The sequence below is a fragment of the Phoca vitulina genome, unplaced genomic scaffold, assembly GCF_004348235.1.
Source record: "Phoca vitulina isolate PV1807 unplaced genomic scaffold, GSC_HSeal_1.0 scaffold20, whole genome shotgun sequence".
Lineage (NCBI taxonomy): Eukaryota > Metazoa > Chordata > Mammalia > Carnivora > Phocidae > Phoca > Phoca vitulina.
The window spans coordinates 36,719,765-36,735,538 of NW_022589723.1; the positions used below are offsets into that span (position 1 = coordinate 36,719,765).

The following is a 15,774-nucleotide window of genomic DNA, read 5'->3' on the forward strand; positions in this document are numbered from 1 at the left end:
GCATGGTTTCTCCAGTCCAAGAGCTACGGAAGAGGTTCCTTGGAAATAAAACAAGAGCAGAGCTGTTTTTTCCCCCAGCCCTCCCTCCCCTCGTACTCCTAGCCCCTTGCTCTTCCACTGGACAAATGGCAGCAGCCCCTGGATGCCCCTCCTTTGCTCCCTGTAAGGTTTGTTCCCAGCAGCGCTGGCTGGATTGCAGGGCACATGAGGCCATGTGGATGCATCCATGTTTAGCTCAGCAGCAGTGACAAATGTACCAGGACCACGCCCTTCTGAGCCTACTGGTACCATCTTGCTCTTATAGATGCAAACCACATCCATGCTCCCTGTGACCTCACCATTCGTCCCCACACAAATCTTCTCCAGTCCTTTCTGGTGGAGCTCAACAGACCACATGTCTCCATGCCTCTCAAGGGAAACCACCCCTCACTGTATCACTGTCACAGAGAGGGGTCCTGCCACCAACAGCCCAGAGTGGCTCATACTCCACCTGGCCGTTGCCCAGACTTCTGTCTGGTCAAACTTTTGGCTTGGCTCAGTTGATTGCTGGAGTTCCAAACCTCAGATGATTTCATTTTTTTCTTGCTCCGTATTTTATCCCTCTCTCCCCAATGCCGCACCAGCCTCTCTACGCCGTCCCCAGAACTCACTGACTTGCCTCCTTTAATATCTGCGGATTACCTGCAGTACGGTTCCCTCCTCCAGGATAATACACCTCTGTTCTGATCAACACACACAACATAAAACCCAACTAAAATGATCCCAGATTCTTCCTGCTGCCTGAAGCCCAGCCAGCACTGGACCTCACCATCCCATTCTCTGCAGAAATCAAAACTGACCCAAAAAAAGAAACCGTTGAGGTCATTGGAGTCAAGAATTATGGTTCTCACCATCAGAGAGTGAGCCTCTGGATTTACGTCCTTGGCTGAACACTGGAGCTGGACCATGGCTAAGTGTAGTATAAAGGCACTAAGAGGATGAGGAAGGTCCGTGGCCACGTACAAACAGCCCTGGGCAGGACCCATCCCTCCAAGGCACAGAGCATTCCTATGGTAGCCTGTATCCTTTTAGCTAAAGATATTAAATTGCCCCCTCATTTGAGTGCCATGTGGTTGGAGTAGTGACTTTTGCTTTCCAGTCCGCAGACTTGCCAGCAGAAAAGTTACACCCACATGGTCTGAAGGGATAAATAATAAGATTTTTACTTAATCCCTTAATAGCTGGGTCCCACATGGGTATCCCAAAAGGCGTGAACGGAATCTTATTCATCTTTGTAAGCGAGCACAATGTGCTTAATATATGTGGAATTTAATTTAAAAAATCTCTTCTTCATGGAAGCAGATATGTCACTGGACAAAATTTCATTCCACAAAAGTTTTTGCTTCTTATTAGTTTTATAGTCAGTACCGCTTTTTACTCCGCTAATAATTATACTTCATTGGAACATTATTTTTGTTTTTTTTAAAGATCTTATTTATTTATTTGACAGAGAGAGAGAGACAGCAAGAGAGGGAACACAAGCAGGGGGTGTGGGAGAGGGAGAAGCGGGCTTCCCGCCGAGCAGGGAGCCAGAAGCGGGGCTCAATCCCAGGGCCCTGAGCCGAAGGCAGTTGCTTAACCAACTGAGCCACCCAGGCGCGCCGGAACATTGTTTTTAAATAATGGTCTTAAAGTTATAGCTACATCATGAATTTTTACTGCCAGAGTGGTTTTTAAACAAATGATCATTTCAGATTCAGAACTGTCTTCCAATCTGTCAAGGTTTCTTACAAGAACCACCCTCTGGCTTGGGGGTCACACAAGATCAACGTCAACAAGCACTGACACACTCTTCATGGCTGATGAAATAGGGAAACGTTTCTGTGAAGAGTTATCCCTCCAGTTACAATTAAATTGTAGTAAGTTGGAAGTTCAGAAAATCCAAATGCCTGGCCAGTTAGCAACAGAGCTAAGATGGAACTGTAGGATGAGTGATCATGTTCTGCCCGGCAGGAATTGGGTAGTGGCCCTGAATGGGGCTCGGCACAGGGGGACAGACAGTTATTTGTGAAGAAACATCGTATTTTTCAAACAATTGCATGGCCTGTTCCTGGTTACCTTTCTCACTTGGTACACATCCTTTAGCAATACTCCCGAGCTGCCACCAGGGGGTAGCAGAGAGAGGCTGCAGAATTGTCGGCTTTTTTTTTTTTCTCAAAGCTAGAGATTCCATTTAACGGATTCTGACTTTTTCTCCAAAATACATTTATCCATATTAAGCCAGTGAAACTCGGCTGCATATTTAAAACAAAACAACAACAACAACCCTGAGGCAGTCAGTATGATTTTTTTTAAACAAAGTAATAAAAACAAATATGAGACCTCTGATAAATATCCATTCAGCATGTTTATTGAGCGGCTGTTATTCTGTTAGGTACTGGGATTACAGGGATGAACAAGAATTAGTTCTGTCCTGAGAAGCTCTCTGTCTCATGGGAAGCAGACATCTACTCAAATAACTAAAAATACCATTGGATCAGTACTTTATTAGGGGAATGGGTAAAATGCTTTAGAGAGTAGGGCGAAGCTCGCTGCTCTTCTAGCCGGTCCTGAATCTTCTTACTTCTCTGCTTCAGCCGGCCTCTCACACGTTCCAGGCACACGCAGGCCAGTGTGTCGGGCACTTTTGTTCCTGTTCAGCCGCCTGGACAGCCCCCTCCCTCCAAGACACACATGCCCACAGCTACCCAAACCCCGCCCTTCCGTAGGATCCAGCTGGACCCTCTAGGACCCTTTCTTTGTGATGTCTCCAGAAAACTTCCAAGCAGTTATTACTTGTGCTCATTTTATAATCACTCTCCTGCCTCGTGATATCTTGAACTGTTATGAAAATTGTTTGTATCTGCCTTTAGCACTTTCCAACCGTGTCCGCGGTTTGCACCCCCAGTGTCCACAGTGCCTGTCACAGCCCCTGTGTGGGAGGTGTGTGTAAACACATGAATGAAGGAGGAGTGTTTGTGTGTGTGTGCATTTCTCTGTTCCTGCGGCCTCTCTTCATCAGTACCCAGATCTCTGTGCACCTGCACCCAGAGCCCAACATTCAAGTGTGTGGGGCTGTCCTTGAGAAGTTCTCCTTGTCCTTGCAGGATCGCAGTTCCCTATTTTTCGCTGTGTGCACCGAAACACCCACGAAGAGGTGCCCGAGAGCTACTGCGACTCCAGTATGAAGCCCACCCCCGAGGAGGAGCCCTGCAACCTCTTCCCTTGCCCAGCCTTGTAAGATGGCCTCTCTGTGGAGATCGCCTGTTATCGGGTCACTTCTGGGTGCATAGGACCTTATTAGCGGACATAAAATCTGTCTACATCTGATTTAGAGACACGAGACTGAGTCTGTGCATAAACTGCAGTCTGTTCGGCAAGCACACCTGTCTCTGGGGATGAACGTGGAAGCTTGTAGCCTTTAGCAGTGAGCACACGCCTTTGGTAATTTGGAGCAATTACGTGTTAGCCCGGTGAGGAAAGCAAAGAGGGAAGCTGGGAATTACAGTCCAGCGTGGTCAGTGTTGTAGGTGAGCCGTGAACAGAGAGAATAAGGAGAGTCACAAGTACGTGGGCAAGGAGAAGTCGGGAGGAGTGTCTCAGGAGAGGTCTTGGGCTGGTTACTGAATGATGAAGAGGACACTTCCAGAAGAACAGGGAGAAAGAGCCCCCAAAAAGGGTCCCATCATAATTTTCAAAGTAATAGAAACATCCTCCTACGTACTGAGCATGTGCTGATGTCTTATTTAACTAAGTGACAAAGCAGGATGACGGGGAGGATCGTGAAACTGATGAGTAAGTAGCTCATGAGCAATAAAGAATGCTGGAGATTTCTAAGATCCAACGTGGGTTAATGTTCTACGGGGTGATGATAAAACTAACGTTTGGAGTTTGGGGCGTTTTTTAGATAAAAATCCTTTGCACCTTCTCGGTTTTCTTTAATTTTCTAAACCTGGGCTGTCGTCACTGGTAAAGAGCTTGGCGACAGAGTTACGTTGCTTCACGGAGTCCGATGGCCCTCAGGCAGGCGTTGAGCTGTGCTCTTGGGTGAGGACCACCCGTAACGGTGCTCATGGTTCTGTGCGAGCCGGCTCTCGGGGCGGTGCTCTCTTCCACCGGCTGAAGGTGATCTGTCCCTCTCGCGCTCTCTCGTTCCTGAGCTAGCTGGGACATCGGAGAGTGGTCCGAGTGCAGCAAAACCTGCGGCCTGGGCATGCAGCACCGCCAGGTCCTGTGCCGCCAGGTGTACGCCAACCGCAGCCTGACGGTGCAGCCCTTCCGCTGCCGGCACCTGGAGAAGCCCGAGACCACCAGCACCTGCCAGCTCAAGATCTGCAGCGAGTGGCAGATCCGCACAGACTGGACCTCGGTACGTGGGGCAGGCCGCCTGCGCTAGAGCTCCCCCTCCCAGACGCCCTGCCATGCCCCGCCCCACTGCCACCAACGACCTGGCTCAGGACAGCCCTGAGGTCTCCTAAAGAGAACCCTTCCCGGGGCGGGGCTGGGGCTGGGGGGTGTTCTGGAAGGACTGTTTTGCAAACCAAAGCATGTTACCGATAGATAGCACCCGAGGGTTAAGGGTGGTGTGCAGCAGCCGCCCACAGCCGACTTGCAGGGTGAGCCCGTGGCAGTCACGCGCATACAGGTGCTCTCTCTCGTGTGTCATGAGAAGTCAGCTCCTTCCAGTCTCGCACCCCTGTTTCACAGATGACAGAACGGAGGCCCAGAGCCACAAAGTGGGCGGGACATCCAAGAAGGTCTTAGAGAAAAGGTGGCGAGGTTTTCAGGGCTGGGAACTCAGAGCCCCCCAGTGGGTCTCACCACAGTCGTCCGCTCGGGTGGCAGGTGACAAGGATGAGGCCACCCGGGCTGGAGAGGCCCCCGAAGGTAACGCTGCCCATCCCACTGACTTATTCCTGCTGTTTTAGTGCTCAGTGCCCTGCGGGGTGGGACAGAGGACCCGAGACGTGAAGTGTGTGAGCAACATCGGGGACGTGGTCGACGATGAAGAATGCAACATGAAGCTCCGGCCGAACGACATTGAGAACTGCGACATGGGGCCCTGTGCCAAGAGCTGGTTCCTCACCGAGTGGAGTGAAAGGGTGAGCTGAGGGCAGGCAGAGTGGGTTTCCTACAGCCGGGACCAAGGGCTGCTGGGCCAGTGGGCAGGAGCTGTACGTGACAGGCACCCCAACACCACGAAGATGAATCACCAGCTGAGAATCCCAAGGGTAACTTCTGACTTTGGGGAAAAGGCTTTCTATCCTCATACAAAGACCGAGGGGCTGCAAGGGTGGGCAGTGGGTGTGAGAGCATTAGTTCTCCTTCGCACTGCACGTGAACATTAAATCCTGAGATACTGAAGCAGGGGAAGAATTACATTGCATCTCTCGTATGGTATGCCAGTCGGTGCCTGGCATATAAAAGCACTCAGCAGACGGCAGGCCCCTTCCCTCCTTCTCACTAACTCAGCACAGTTCACAGACTGTCGCCCTCCCCAGTAGCCTGGCCTCCCTTGGGGTCCCTGGTGTCAGATGTAAAGATGAAGTCTGAGGCGCGTACAGTTAACCGTCGGCCCGCCAGTTACCTATGTGCAAGGTAAACCAGCAAGAGATAGAGTTCCTATATCAAAGACAAAACTAGGGGCGCCTGGGTGGCTCGGTCGGTTAAGCATCCAACTCTTGATTTCGGCTCAGGTCATGATCTCAGGGTCGTGAGATCGAGCCCCATGCAGGGCTCCACTGGGCATGGAGCCTGCTTAAGATTCTCTCTCTTCCCTCCTCCTCTGCCCCTCCCCCTCCTCGCTCACATGCATGCATGTGTGTGCTCTCCCTAAAAAAAAAATGACAAAAGTAGGATTTATAGGGATTCTGGAGTTGGGTCTGGTGATGGTTACACAACAGTGTAGATGTAATTAATACCACTGAAATATACACTGAAAATGATTAAAATGGTAAATTTTATGTTATGTGTATTTTACCACAATAAAAAAAAAAGGGTTTGGGGAAAAGCACTAAGCAAAATTACAGAGTGTACCTTGGGGAGGGGAAGAGAGAGAGGGAAGGAGAGAGTGAGTTTTGCCTTCCTTTTCTTGTGGAAGCCCCTGACTGACGGGCTGGCAGTGGGAGAGGCCATCAGGGGATTCCTCCCAGGGCAGTGGGCTGGCCGCCACCCCAACGGTTTCTGGGTTTCTGGACCGTCTAGAGCCCTTGCAAGTTGAACTGGGATGGAGCCAGGACTGGCTGTCTCTGTCCTTAGTGCTTTCCTCTTGGCTAGGCCAGGTGGCCACCATTTCCCTTATCAGAATTCCTCACCGTGCTGCCAAACTGCGATGTGCCTACAGGTCACCTGGGAATCCCCGCATGGTGCCGGGGCTGAGTCTGCGCGGGGAGGTGGGCCTAGGAATCTGCCTTCCTAACGGGCTCCCAGGGGGCACTGAGGCTGCTGGGCCAAGGGTAAGAGGGGACCAGGCAAGTTCCTAGAGCCTTAGGAAACACTGAGCGCGGGAGCCTCGTCTCCCTGTGGAATCATGTGAACAACAACAGGGCGACATCTCAAGTTCAGAGGAGGAAACCTTCATGCGTCGCCGTCCCGCCACATGGGTGGATTCCTGGGCCAGCATCCCTCCCGACTGGTGAGCATTGTCCAGTATTCTGAGCATGACCCTGCAAGCATTCATAGGGGTTTCCACTCCATCCGGTGCTAAGGTGCCCCTTAATTTTGTCCCCGTCATCACAGTAACACTGCACCTTGGTGGAGGGTTGAGGAACAGACCTGCCAACGCAGCTTTCACCTCGCATGCAGAGATCATCCTGGAGATTCTCATCGAGTGATTGACCTGCTGTGGATTCCTGACACCTCGTGGCTTACGGCCACTCCCCTTTAGCCCCAAGATGGTCCCCAGATAGAGAGCCCGTGTGCAAACACTGAACTCTTAGGACAAGCAGCTAACTGTGCCTCTGTCCCTGAGTGGGCTGTCATGGGCACCGAATTAGTCCTCAGGAAGGCATTGACCCAAAGGAAACAAATGGAGAGTAGGTGCCCATCGAAAGGTGTCCATGGACTCAGACTTGGGCCCTGAGGCTGAGTCCAGCAGGGCCCACCCCCGTTCTGTCTGCACATCCCCTCTCCCTCCATCCAAGCCTCCCAACTCACACCTCAGCTCCTGGCAGTGCCCAAGCAGCCCTGGGAGGCCCCCCAGAAGCCACTGTGCTCAGCCTCCCTGCCAGCATGAGGAGCTCTCTGCAGCGTCCCTGACTCAGCCTAACTCCTTCCCAGAAATTCATGGCGGATCCAGGCAGTTGCCCAGAGGGTTCCTTTGGCATTGGACCAAAATGTGTCTTGCTAACTCCCACTCCTGTCCTGTAAAACATGAGTGTTCCTCCTTACACTGCAGCCATAAAGATATTTGGAGACCTCTTCCACCTCTTCTCCTAAAAATTCCTAGTTCCTTCAACTAATTCTTTTGTGTTTCTGGATTTCTAGCCATCCCAAAACTCATTTGTGTTCGTGGTAAACTCAGTGAAGTTAGTGTGCAAACAAATGAATAAAAAAGAATGATGCCAGGCTTTCATTTTCCTCTTGGGAAGACTCTTTTTAAAATAATTTTGGATGAAAATTATTTTTGTCAAATATACATAAGACCTTAAGCTAAAATGTCTGTGTCCTATAATATAAAAGTTTGTGATGCAAACAGAGAACTTACAATACCAGTTTAAGTCATGAAACAAAAGGAACAAGATCGTTTGAAGTCTAGAGCACTTAAACCCTTTTAATCCTTAATATTTATATAAAATCTCATAAAGAATATGCAGAGCTTAAGGTAATAATTTCTTCCATGAATGTTCAATGACTCGCATGTCCAAGTAGACTGAAGTTTGGAAATTTTTCTTAAGGTTCACATTCACTAGAGGAAATCAAAGTTTTAAAATGCTCATGTAAAGGTTAAAACAGCTGAAATTATTTTCTCAGTAAATGCTTCCTCATCTTCATCAATCATTATTCTAAACTATAAAGAACATTTATTTATATAACACAGTGTAATTAATAAAAGGCTATATGCAAAGATAAGACAATGCAAGACAGCTGAGTTTATAATGCATCTGAAATATTTAAAAGATTTAATCATAGTTCTTATATGACTACACACTTAATAACTTATCTCTACTTAACAAAATAGTAAAAATGCCATTTTCTACTTTTTGAATGTGTGTTTGCAAACATTTTCTCTCAAAGAACTTTTCACTTCCAATTAAAGAACTAATGTAGTTAATGGATAAAAAAATAATGTTCACCTTTTCTGGTCATAAAGTAACATATAGTATTATAAAAAAATCAGAAAAGCATACCTATAATCTCTTTACTAGCAGATAATATTTTAAGATTTTTAAGCTATATTGTCAAGCTTTTTTCTACTCATACATACTTAACATACATAGCTTTTTTGTACTCACACATATTTGAAGGATACAGATCATAATACTACATATGTATAATTTAGTAACCTTCCTTTTTCACATATGTATTAATTATAAACACGTTAATGGCATTTAAAACCTGTAAAGCATGAATTTTAATTAGACTAAGCTATTGTTTGCCAACTCTAACTGAATCCACCCTTATTCTTTATTCCCCCTCCAACAAACACTTGTAAATTTCCCTTTAATGTAAATTTGCTTTGCATTTTAACATAAGTACTTGCTGGATCTAACCTTTGTCTTAAAATTCTAAATAGAAGAAAGATGAGCACTGTATTCTTCTGTTTAGAGAACTTCTTTGCTCTTTTTTGGAAAGATGTTTTAAGCCATGTCAGGTTAGTGTTCTGATAAATAAGTAGGTAATTTTGCTTTATCAGCCCCCAGAACATAACAGTATTCCAGAATGTTCATGCCTGGAGTAGATGAGTGGGAAGGAGGCTTTGGTAGCACTTTTCCCAGGACTTATTTCTTATTACACCTCAAGCAAGCTGTTCTCTGACCCTCAGTTTCCTCATTGGCAACATTGCTGAATGAGCATGGGGGATAACATATTTGAAACCATGACCTAGATGATGAGATCGTGGGGTGGGCCTTGGAGTCACCACTTAGCCCCAGGAATGACCAGCTGGTGACAGTCTTTCACATGCGAGTAGTGGCTTTGTATAAAAATCAACCCTGTTAAGCTTCAGGCTGAGCTTTGCCTTTTTTTTTTTTTTTTTTTGCAACTGCAATAAACATGTATCGAGCACTTAACAATGCCAGGCATGAATGAGATACGGCCTCCATGTAATGAGCTCAAGGGGGAGAGATTAAAGAAAATGTGATTGAAGTGCACAAACACTTAAGGATCCAGAATACATCCTATTTCCCAATTTAAAATAAAATTAATTCAGTGTACCTGGGTGGCTCAGTCGTTAAGCGTCTGCCTTCGGCTCAGGTCATGGTCCCAGGGTCCTGGGATCGAGCCCCCCATCGGGCTCCCTGCTCCACGGGAAGCCTGCTTCTCCCTCTCCCACTCCCCCTGCTTGTGTTCCCTCTCTCACTGTCTCTATCAAATAAATAAAAATCTTTAAAAAATAAATTAATTAAATTAATTAATCTCTACCTAATTGAATTGAACTTGTAAACTCAAACCTGGATCTTCTCTTAAACTTCCAGGGCTATGTAGTTTTTCTGACTCAATGACTCATCATAAACACGTCCTTGCAGATACCTTTAACTGAGGGCGGGTCTTATCAGACATATGCATCATAGACTTTTTAGTTCTATAAATCAATGACAGGTTTAAACACATGTGCAATATTTAGTCACAACAGAAAAAGAAGAAAAAAACTTTTAGAAAGTCCACCAGCCTCAATTTTGTAACACCTAATATCTAAGGGTGTTTTCCAAGAGAAGAAGTAAGACCTTGAGTTTTTTGTTACTTAATTATGGAAGATGATACATGAACCTGAAATTCAGGAATAGCCATTAGAGCCTTGTAGTCAGTCCCTCAAGGGCTGATTGGGCCAAAGTTAGCATTCAGCTGTTGCTGGAGCAAGAGGACAATCCTCACCACACGGTTGCCTAGAAATTTCATGTGTTTCTGTGTTTTGTCAGCCCAGGAGTTCAGCTGGGAGTCAGGTCCTTTTCTGACTAGCAAGTGGATTTGGTCCTTCTTTCAGGCACATCCTTCAGGGATAGTGAATGGGTGTTTCAGTGCCTGGTTTTGAAGGGTAGTCCCTGCTGGCTGGTAGGGGCCCATCGTTCCCCTCATTCCTGCTGAGAGGCTTCCCGAGCCAGAGCTGGTGTAATAAAGAGAAGTCCCTCTGTAGGGTTCATCCCTATAGTGTTCTCTCATTGAGTGCTTGGCTTGGTCCTTAACATTCTTCTTTTATATGAAGCACATGGGGATATGGGGAAATTTTCCCAGATGTGAAGACATTATTTGGTTTGGAAAGCAGAAATTAAGTTAGTCAAATGGAAACTACATGGAAAGAAATATTCTTAGGGTTTGAAATAAGACGATAACTTAATTTGCCTTGTATTCTTCAGGAGGATTTAAATATCTCAAGTGTTTAAAACTAGGAAAGAGACCAGATAATATACAGCTGAAACAAAAAACCCTTTAGCCTAGAAGATTCCAATTATTGTAACAAAGGATTTTGTTGTTGTTGTTGTTATTGTAAAAAGGACTGACTCATTGGCTCAAATTCCTAATAACAATGCAAATAGAGTGTAAGTCATGCAAAGTGTTTGTGAGCCTGTAGGGGAGGAAAAAAAACTTTTCCTCCATCCTCTTAAGTTCTGTATTAGAAGCCTGCAAATTAAACTGACAAAAGCCAGATTAACAGGAGAAAAGCTGACACATTTTATTTGATGTTCATTTTTCTACATGGCACAGGGAGCCTCATAGGAAAGAAATGAAAATCCCAAAGAAGCAGTTAGGTTTGAACACTTCTATACCATTTTAACAAAGAGTGATAAATTTTGAAGAAGTAACTAAACAAAGGAAAGGGGCTGGGGCTTCTAGGGGCAATAGGAAAGTGGCTGAGAAGTATATGGGGGAGACTAATGGAAGATAAGGGTTATTTTGGTAAAGTTTGTTTGTTTAGACTCATCTTGGCATCAGCTCCTAACAAAATGTTCTCTTCTTCCTGATACTACGTGAAAATTTATGATCTGCTTTTAGGCAGGGAGTAGGAGGGCAGAGAGCCCTTCCTGGATCTGATGTTTCTCAATCACCTTCAGTTCAAAATATGTCAAAGCAGCATATTTTGGGGTAGCATGTTCCAATCCTCTTCAGGCTCTTTGCTTCAGAGAGTTTTCTCGCTGAGGAGTCAGGCCCAACCCAGCAGTGGTCATGTAAATGTTTGCTTATTCATCCAGGCTGTGATTTTATAAGACTAGATAGCAATATACAAAAATGAAAATGGAAATTTTGGTAAGGAACCAGGGTTGTTTTTTTTTTCTTCCTTTCTTGAATTTTATTTAAATTATATTGCTTTTGCTTATATTTTTAAAATAGTAATGTTGGTAAAAAAAAAAAAAAAAAAAAAAAAACAGTGACTCTGTGTTTAAGGGAATACCCAGCAGAAACCCTTAGAATGGGCTTTGGTTTTCCTCTAAACGGCCACTTTCAGAGTTGGAACGTACTGGTAACAGAAGAGAAAGGAGCAAGGAAGTACTCAAGTCTGTGTTCATTTATTTAACTGATATTCATTGCCCATGGGTAAGGTGCTGACCTGAGAAGGAAGTAGAGATGATTCAATAGTCCCTGACTTCACTGAGCCTACTTCTATAAAGGAAAAAATAAAGTAAGACATAAGTAACTGTAGTACAAAGGAGGATAGTAGGATGCACAGTGTCTTGAGAATTCTGAGGCTGGAAAGAGTATATTGACTTGGGCAGTCAAGGGAGTTTTCACAGAGGAGATGGCCTTTGAGCTGAGCCTTAATGGATTTCGATGTGTCCTGATGAAGGGGAAGAGCTCTCTAACAGATAGAAGGAACAACACGGATAAGGCACAGTGAGCACTTCATGCAATCAGGAAATGGAGGACCCAGGCTCTGTCCAGAATGAGCTGTGTGGGAGAGAATAATGGGAAGTTAGCCCAGAAGACAGAGACTGACTGAGGTCGTCTTATAGGAGAGCTTGAATGCCAGGTGGGGAGGTCTAGTTGGACTGGGACGGCATCAGAGGGATTTTCAACATGGCACTCCCAGCACCTGGAAGCTCATCAAATTAGAAAATGTGATGATACTGAGCAACAAGCTGTGACCATAGTCCAGGAGAAGAACATCAATGCTGGGAACCATGGGCAGAAAGAAACAGGACAGGAAAAATGTGGTGAAACCAGAATCTGTGAGATCTGAAGGTTGGCTTGATGGCAGAAGCAAGAACTCAAAAGAATGGTCAACTTTTGAATCCTGGTAGAAATTTGAGCACAAATTGGAAAACCAAGAGTAGCAATGGGGATGGTGATGAGGGGGGTGCTTCATTGTTTTACATGGTGAACATGAGGTATCTGGGGAGCACTCAAAGAGGTCCAGAAAGGTCTGAACAGATAGGATGAGAAGCAAAATAAGGCAGCGAATATTCCAAAGCATTTCAAGACAGATGGAAAATGCTCTTCAAGCTTTGGGGTATGACTCGGGAATGTGTTCAGTAGGCCCTAGATGAGGACAGAGTGTGCTTGTAGGACAGAAATCACTGGTGGTTCTGTGGCTTTAAGTGAAGACCTTACCTCAGTTTCTTTACCTTAGAGTGGGGATACAGAACTTGACTCTTTCAAGCTCCTATACCATTTATTGAGCACCTTCTGTATGCAGAGCATATTATTCATTACCTGTAATCCTGCCAGGAATGTGCTATCCAGATGAGCATGCCAGAGGTAGAAGGGGCTGGGTTCCTTGCCCCAGGCCACCAGGCTAGTAGGGATATTAACACCGATGTGTCTGGTTCCCAGGCCAAGCTCTCCGTCTATAGGAAGCTGTCTGCTAATGCTGTCACCGCTGTGGCCTTCAAGGACTGGGACCCCTGCCTTACTATCAGGCAGCAGGGTAGAGGTGACAGACTTCACTTCCCCACTTCCCCAGAACAGCCTAGACTCAGCTACCAGCAAGTAGACCTATGCCCAAGTGTTCATGCTCTCACTCTTCTGCTGCTGGATCTATTTTCAAAAGCAAAAGTCAAAACAGGTTGTCTGACAAGTGTAAGCATATCAATCGCAGCACTGGGACAGGATATTTGGAATGAAGACTGTCCTAGGAAAGCTAAGATGGGGGTTTGCCGTACTGATGTCCCATAATGGAGTAGGCTGGGCGTGAAAAGTGGTCAGAGACTCCTAGGGGAAAGAGTTGGTAGGGAAACGAGATGTTCAGTCCTTCACATCATTAGAAAGTGGCCTCAGAGCCTGCAGGGGGCCTGCCCTCTAACGTGCCCATCTCCTGTCTTGCAGTGCTCAGCAGAGTGTGGGGCTGGAGTGCGGACACGCTCGGTGGTGTGCATGACCAACCACATCAGCAGCCTGCCCCTGGAGGGCTGTGGGAACAACCGGCCCGCGGAGGCCACCCCGTGTGACAATGGGCCCTGCACGGGCAAGGTGGAGTGGTTTGCAGGGAGCTGGAGTCAGGTGAGTGGCCAGAGCTGGCTGGGTTCATTCGTCCCTGGTAAGAGAGCATGCATAGCCGAGGGGCCGGGAAACAGGACCCGGTGTATCCCAGGCATCCTGGGTGTGAATCCCAGCAGTGCTGCCCATGGCCCTGGAGAAGCTGCTTATGCTCTCAGAGCCTCGTTCAGTCAACAGTGTTTCTTGAGCACCTATTATGTGCTCTTCTCAGCCCTTGGAATACGTCAATGAGCAACGTGAATATTCCTGCCCTCAGGGAGCGTATGATCTAGCATGGTTTCTTTGTCTATAACATGCTGTTAATGACTGTACTGTGTGCGGTTATTTTTAGGAGAAATTAAGTAATGTCTATGAAGAATGTAGCCTAGTGCCTGACATACAACAAATACACAATAAATCGTAGCTGCTGCTGCTATTATTGTTGTTAATAAAGCCAGTGTTGTCTGTATTTGAGTGTCAGAAGCACAAATAGATATGATCCAGCAGTCCTACTTGCAGGGATATATCCAAAGGAAGCCAAATCACTATCTCAAAGAGATACCTGCACTCCCACGTTCATAGCAGCATTATTCACAATAGGCGAGGTCTGGAAATAACCTAAGTGTCTGTTGATAACCTAAGGAAAATGTGGTGTGTGTGTGTATATATATATAATGGAATATATATGGTGTATACATATATATAGTGTATATATATTATATATATATATATATAGGAATATTCAACCATAAAAAAGAAGGAAATCCTGCCCTTTGTGACAACATGGGTAGATCTGAAGGACATTATGCTAAGTTAAATAGGCCAAACAGCCAAAGACAGATACTACATGGTATCATTTACATGTGGAATCTGGAAGAAAAAAAAAAAAAATGAAACTCAGGGAAACAGCAGAATGGTGGTTGCCAGGGTCTGGGGGGTGGGGACATGGGGAGAGGTTGGTAAACGGGTACAAATTTTCGGTGACAAGATGAATACGTTCTGAGATCTAATGTATAACATGGTGACCACAATTGATAATACTGTATCACTGAAATTTGTTAAGAGAGTAGAACGTAAGCATTCTCACGCACACACAAAAGAGGTAACTATGTGAGGTGATGGATGTGTTGATTAACTTGGTTGTGAGAATCCTTTCATAATGCATATGTACATCAAATCATCACTTGTACATTTTAAATATATTACAATTTTATTTGTCAATTATAACTCAATAAAACTGAGGGGGGAAATAGAAGCAGATATAGGAAAAGTTGCAGTTGTTCCTTATAAAGAGCAGATAATACCAAATACTTTAATAAAGTAACTTCACTGATCTACTGATGTTTTCCTCAGTGTTCCAAAATTGAACACAAATCCCCTAAGAAAATGTGGAAAAGATCGTTCCTTCTTACTGCCCTGTTAGGATTGCTGTTAGTATTTTGAGTTCTCGGGCCACTTAGCATTAGGCAGGGTTGGCTGGTTCTCCAAGGACTTTTTGGCTGATGATCATGATTTATACATTATCAGGACCCCTGGCTCCGTATAGAATTTGATTTAAGTAGCTCTAAAAACAGACCCTGAAAAAAGAGACTGCCCGGTCCTTGTAAGTTGATACAACCCCCTTGGAAAGCAATTTGGCAATAAAAGTCAAGAACCATAAAAATGTTCATTTGCCTTAACCAGTCACTCCGCTTCTGGGGATTCATCTTAAGGAAATAATTAACAGAAGAAAAAAAGGCTTTTTTAACAGAGGTGTTCATGACAGCAGGGCACTTAGGGATATTACGTTGTAATTAAAATATTAAAATATTATGTAACAACAACAGTGATAATTAGGGAGACCTAGAAAGTACACAGGATATAGTGGCAAGTGAAAACCAGTGAGTGAACCTTATCTCAGCCCCTTTGAAGAATGGGTTTTTATATGAACAACATGGGTAAATGTTTTCTTCTCAAATTTCCTCTGATGTTCTTATAATACAAACTGTAAAATATAGAAAATTCAAAAAGAAAGAGAATTCAAGTACTCCCAGAGCTACACGAGTGCATATCAGAGTCAGACGTACCTGATAGCCGGTCCCAGCTCTACTTCTCTGCAGTTCTTCTGACTTGGGGCAGGCAACATAACGCCTGGGAGCCTGTTTCCCCATCCAAACATGAGGATGAGAATACCTACTAATGCATGTTAGT

General features: G+C 45.4%; 1 protein-coding gene across 1 annotated transcript in view; it reads left to right on the forward strand.

Annotated features, from left to right (window-relative positions):
- The window catches only part of LOC116640673 (thrombospondin type-1 domain-containing protein 4-like), a 197,133-nt gene that overhangs the window by 167,579 nt on the left and 13,780 nt on the right, over window positions 1-15,774 (forward strand). Inside the window, exons 6-9 of the mRNA XM_032417818.1 lie at window positions 3,126-3,255; window positions 4,183-4,387; window positions 4,947-5,120; window positions 13,435-13,608. Coding sequence (XP_032273709.1) covers window positions 3,126-3,255; window positions 4,183-4,387; window positions 4,947-5,120; window positions 13,435-13,608 — 683 coding nt within the window. The remainder of the gene's footprint in view (window positions 1-3,125; window positions 3,256-4,182; window positions 4,388-4,946; window positions 5,121-13,434; window positions 13,609-15,774) is intronic.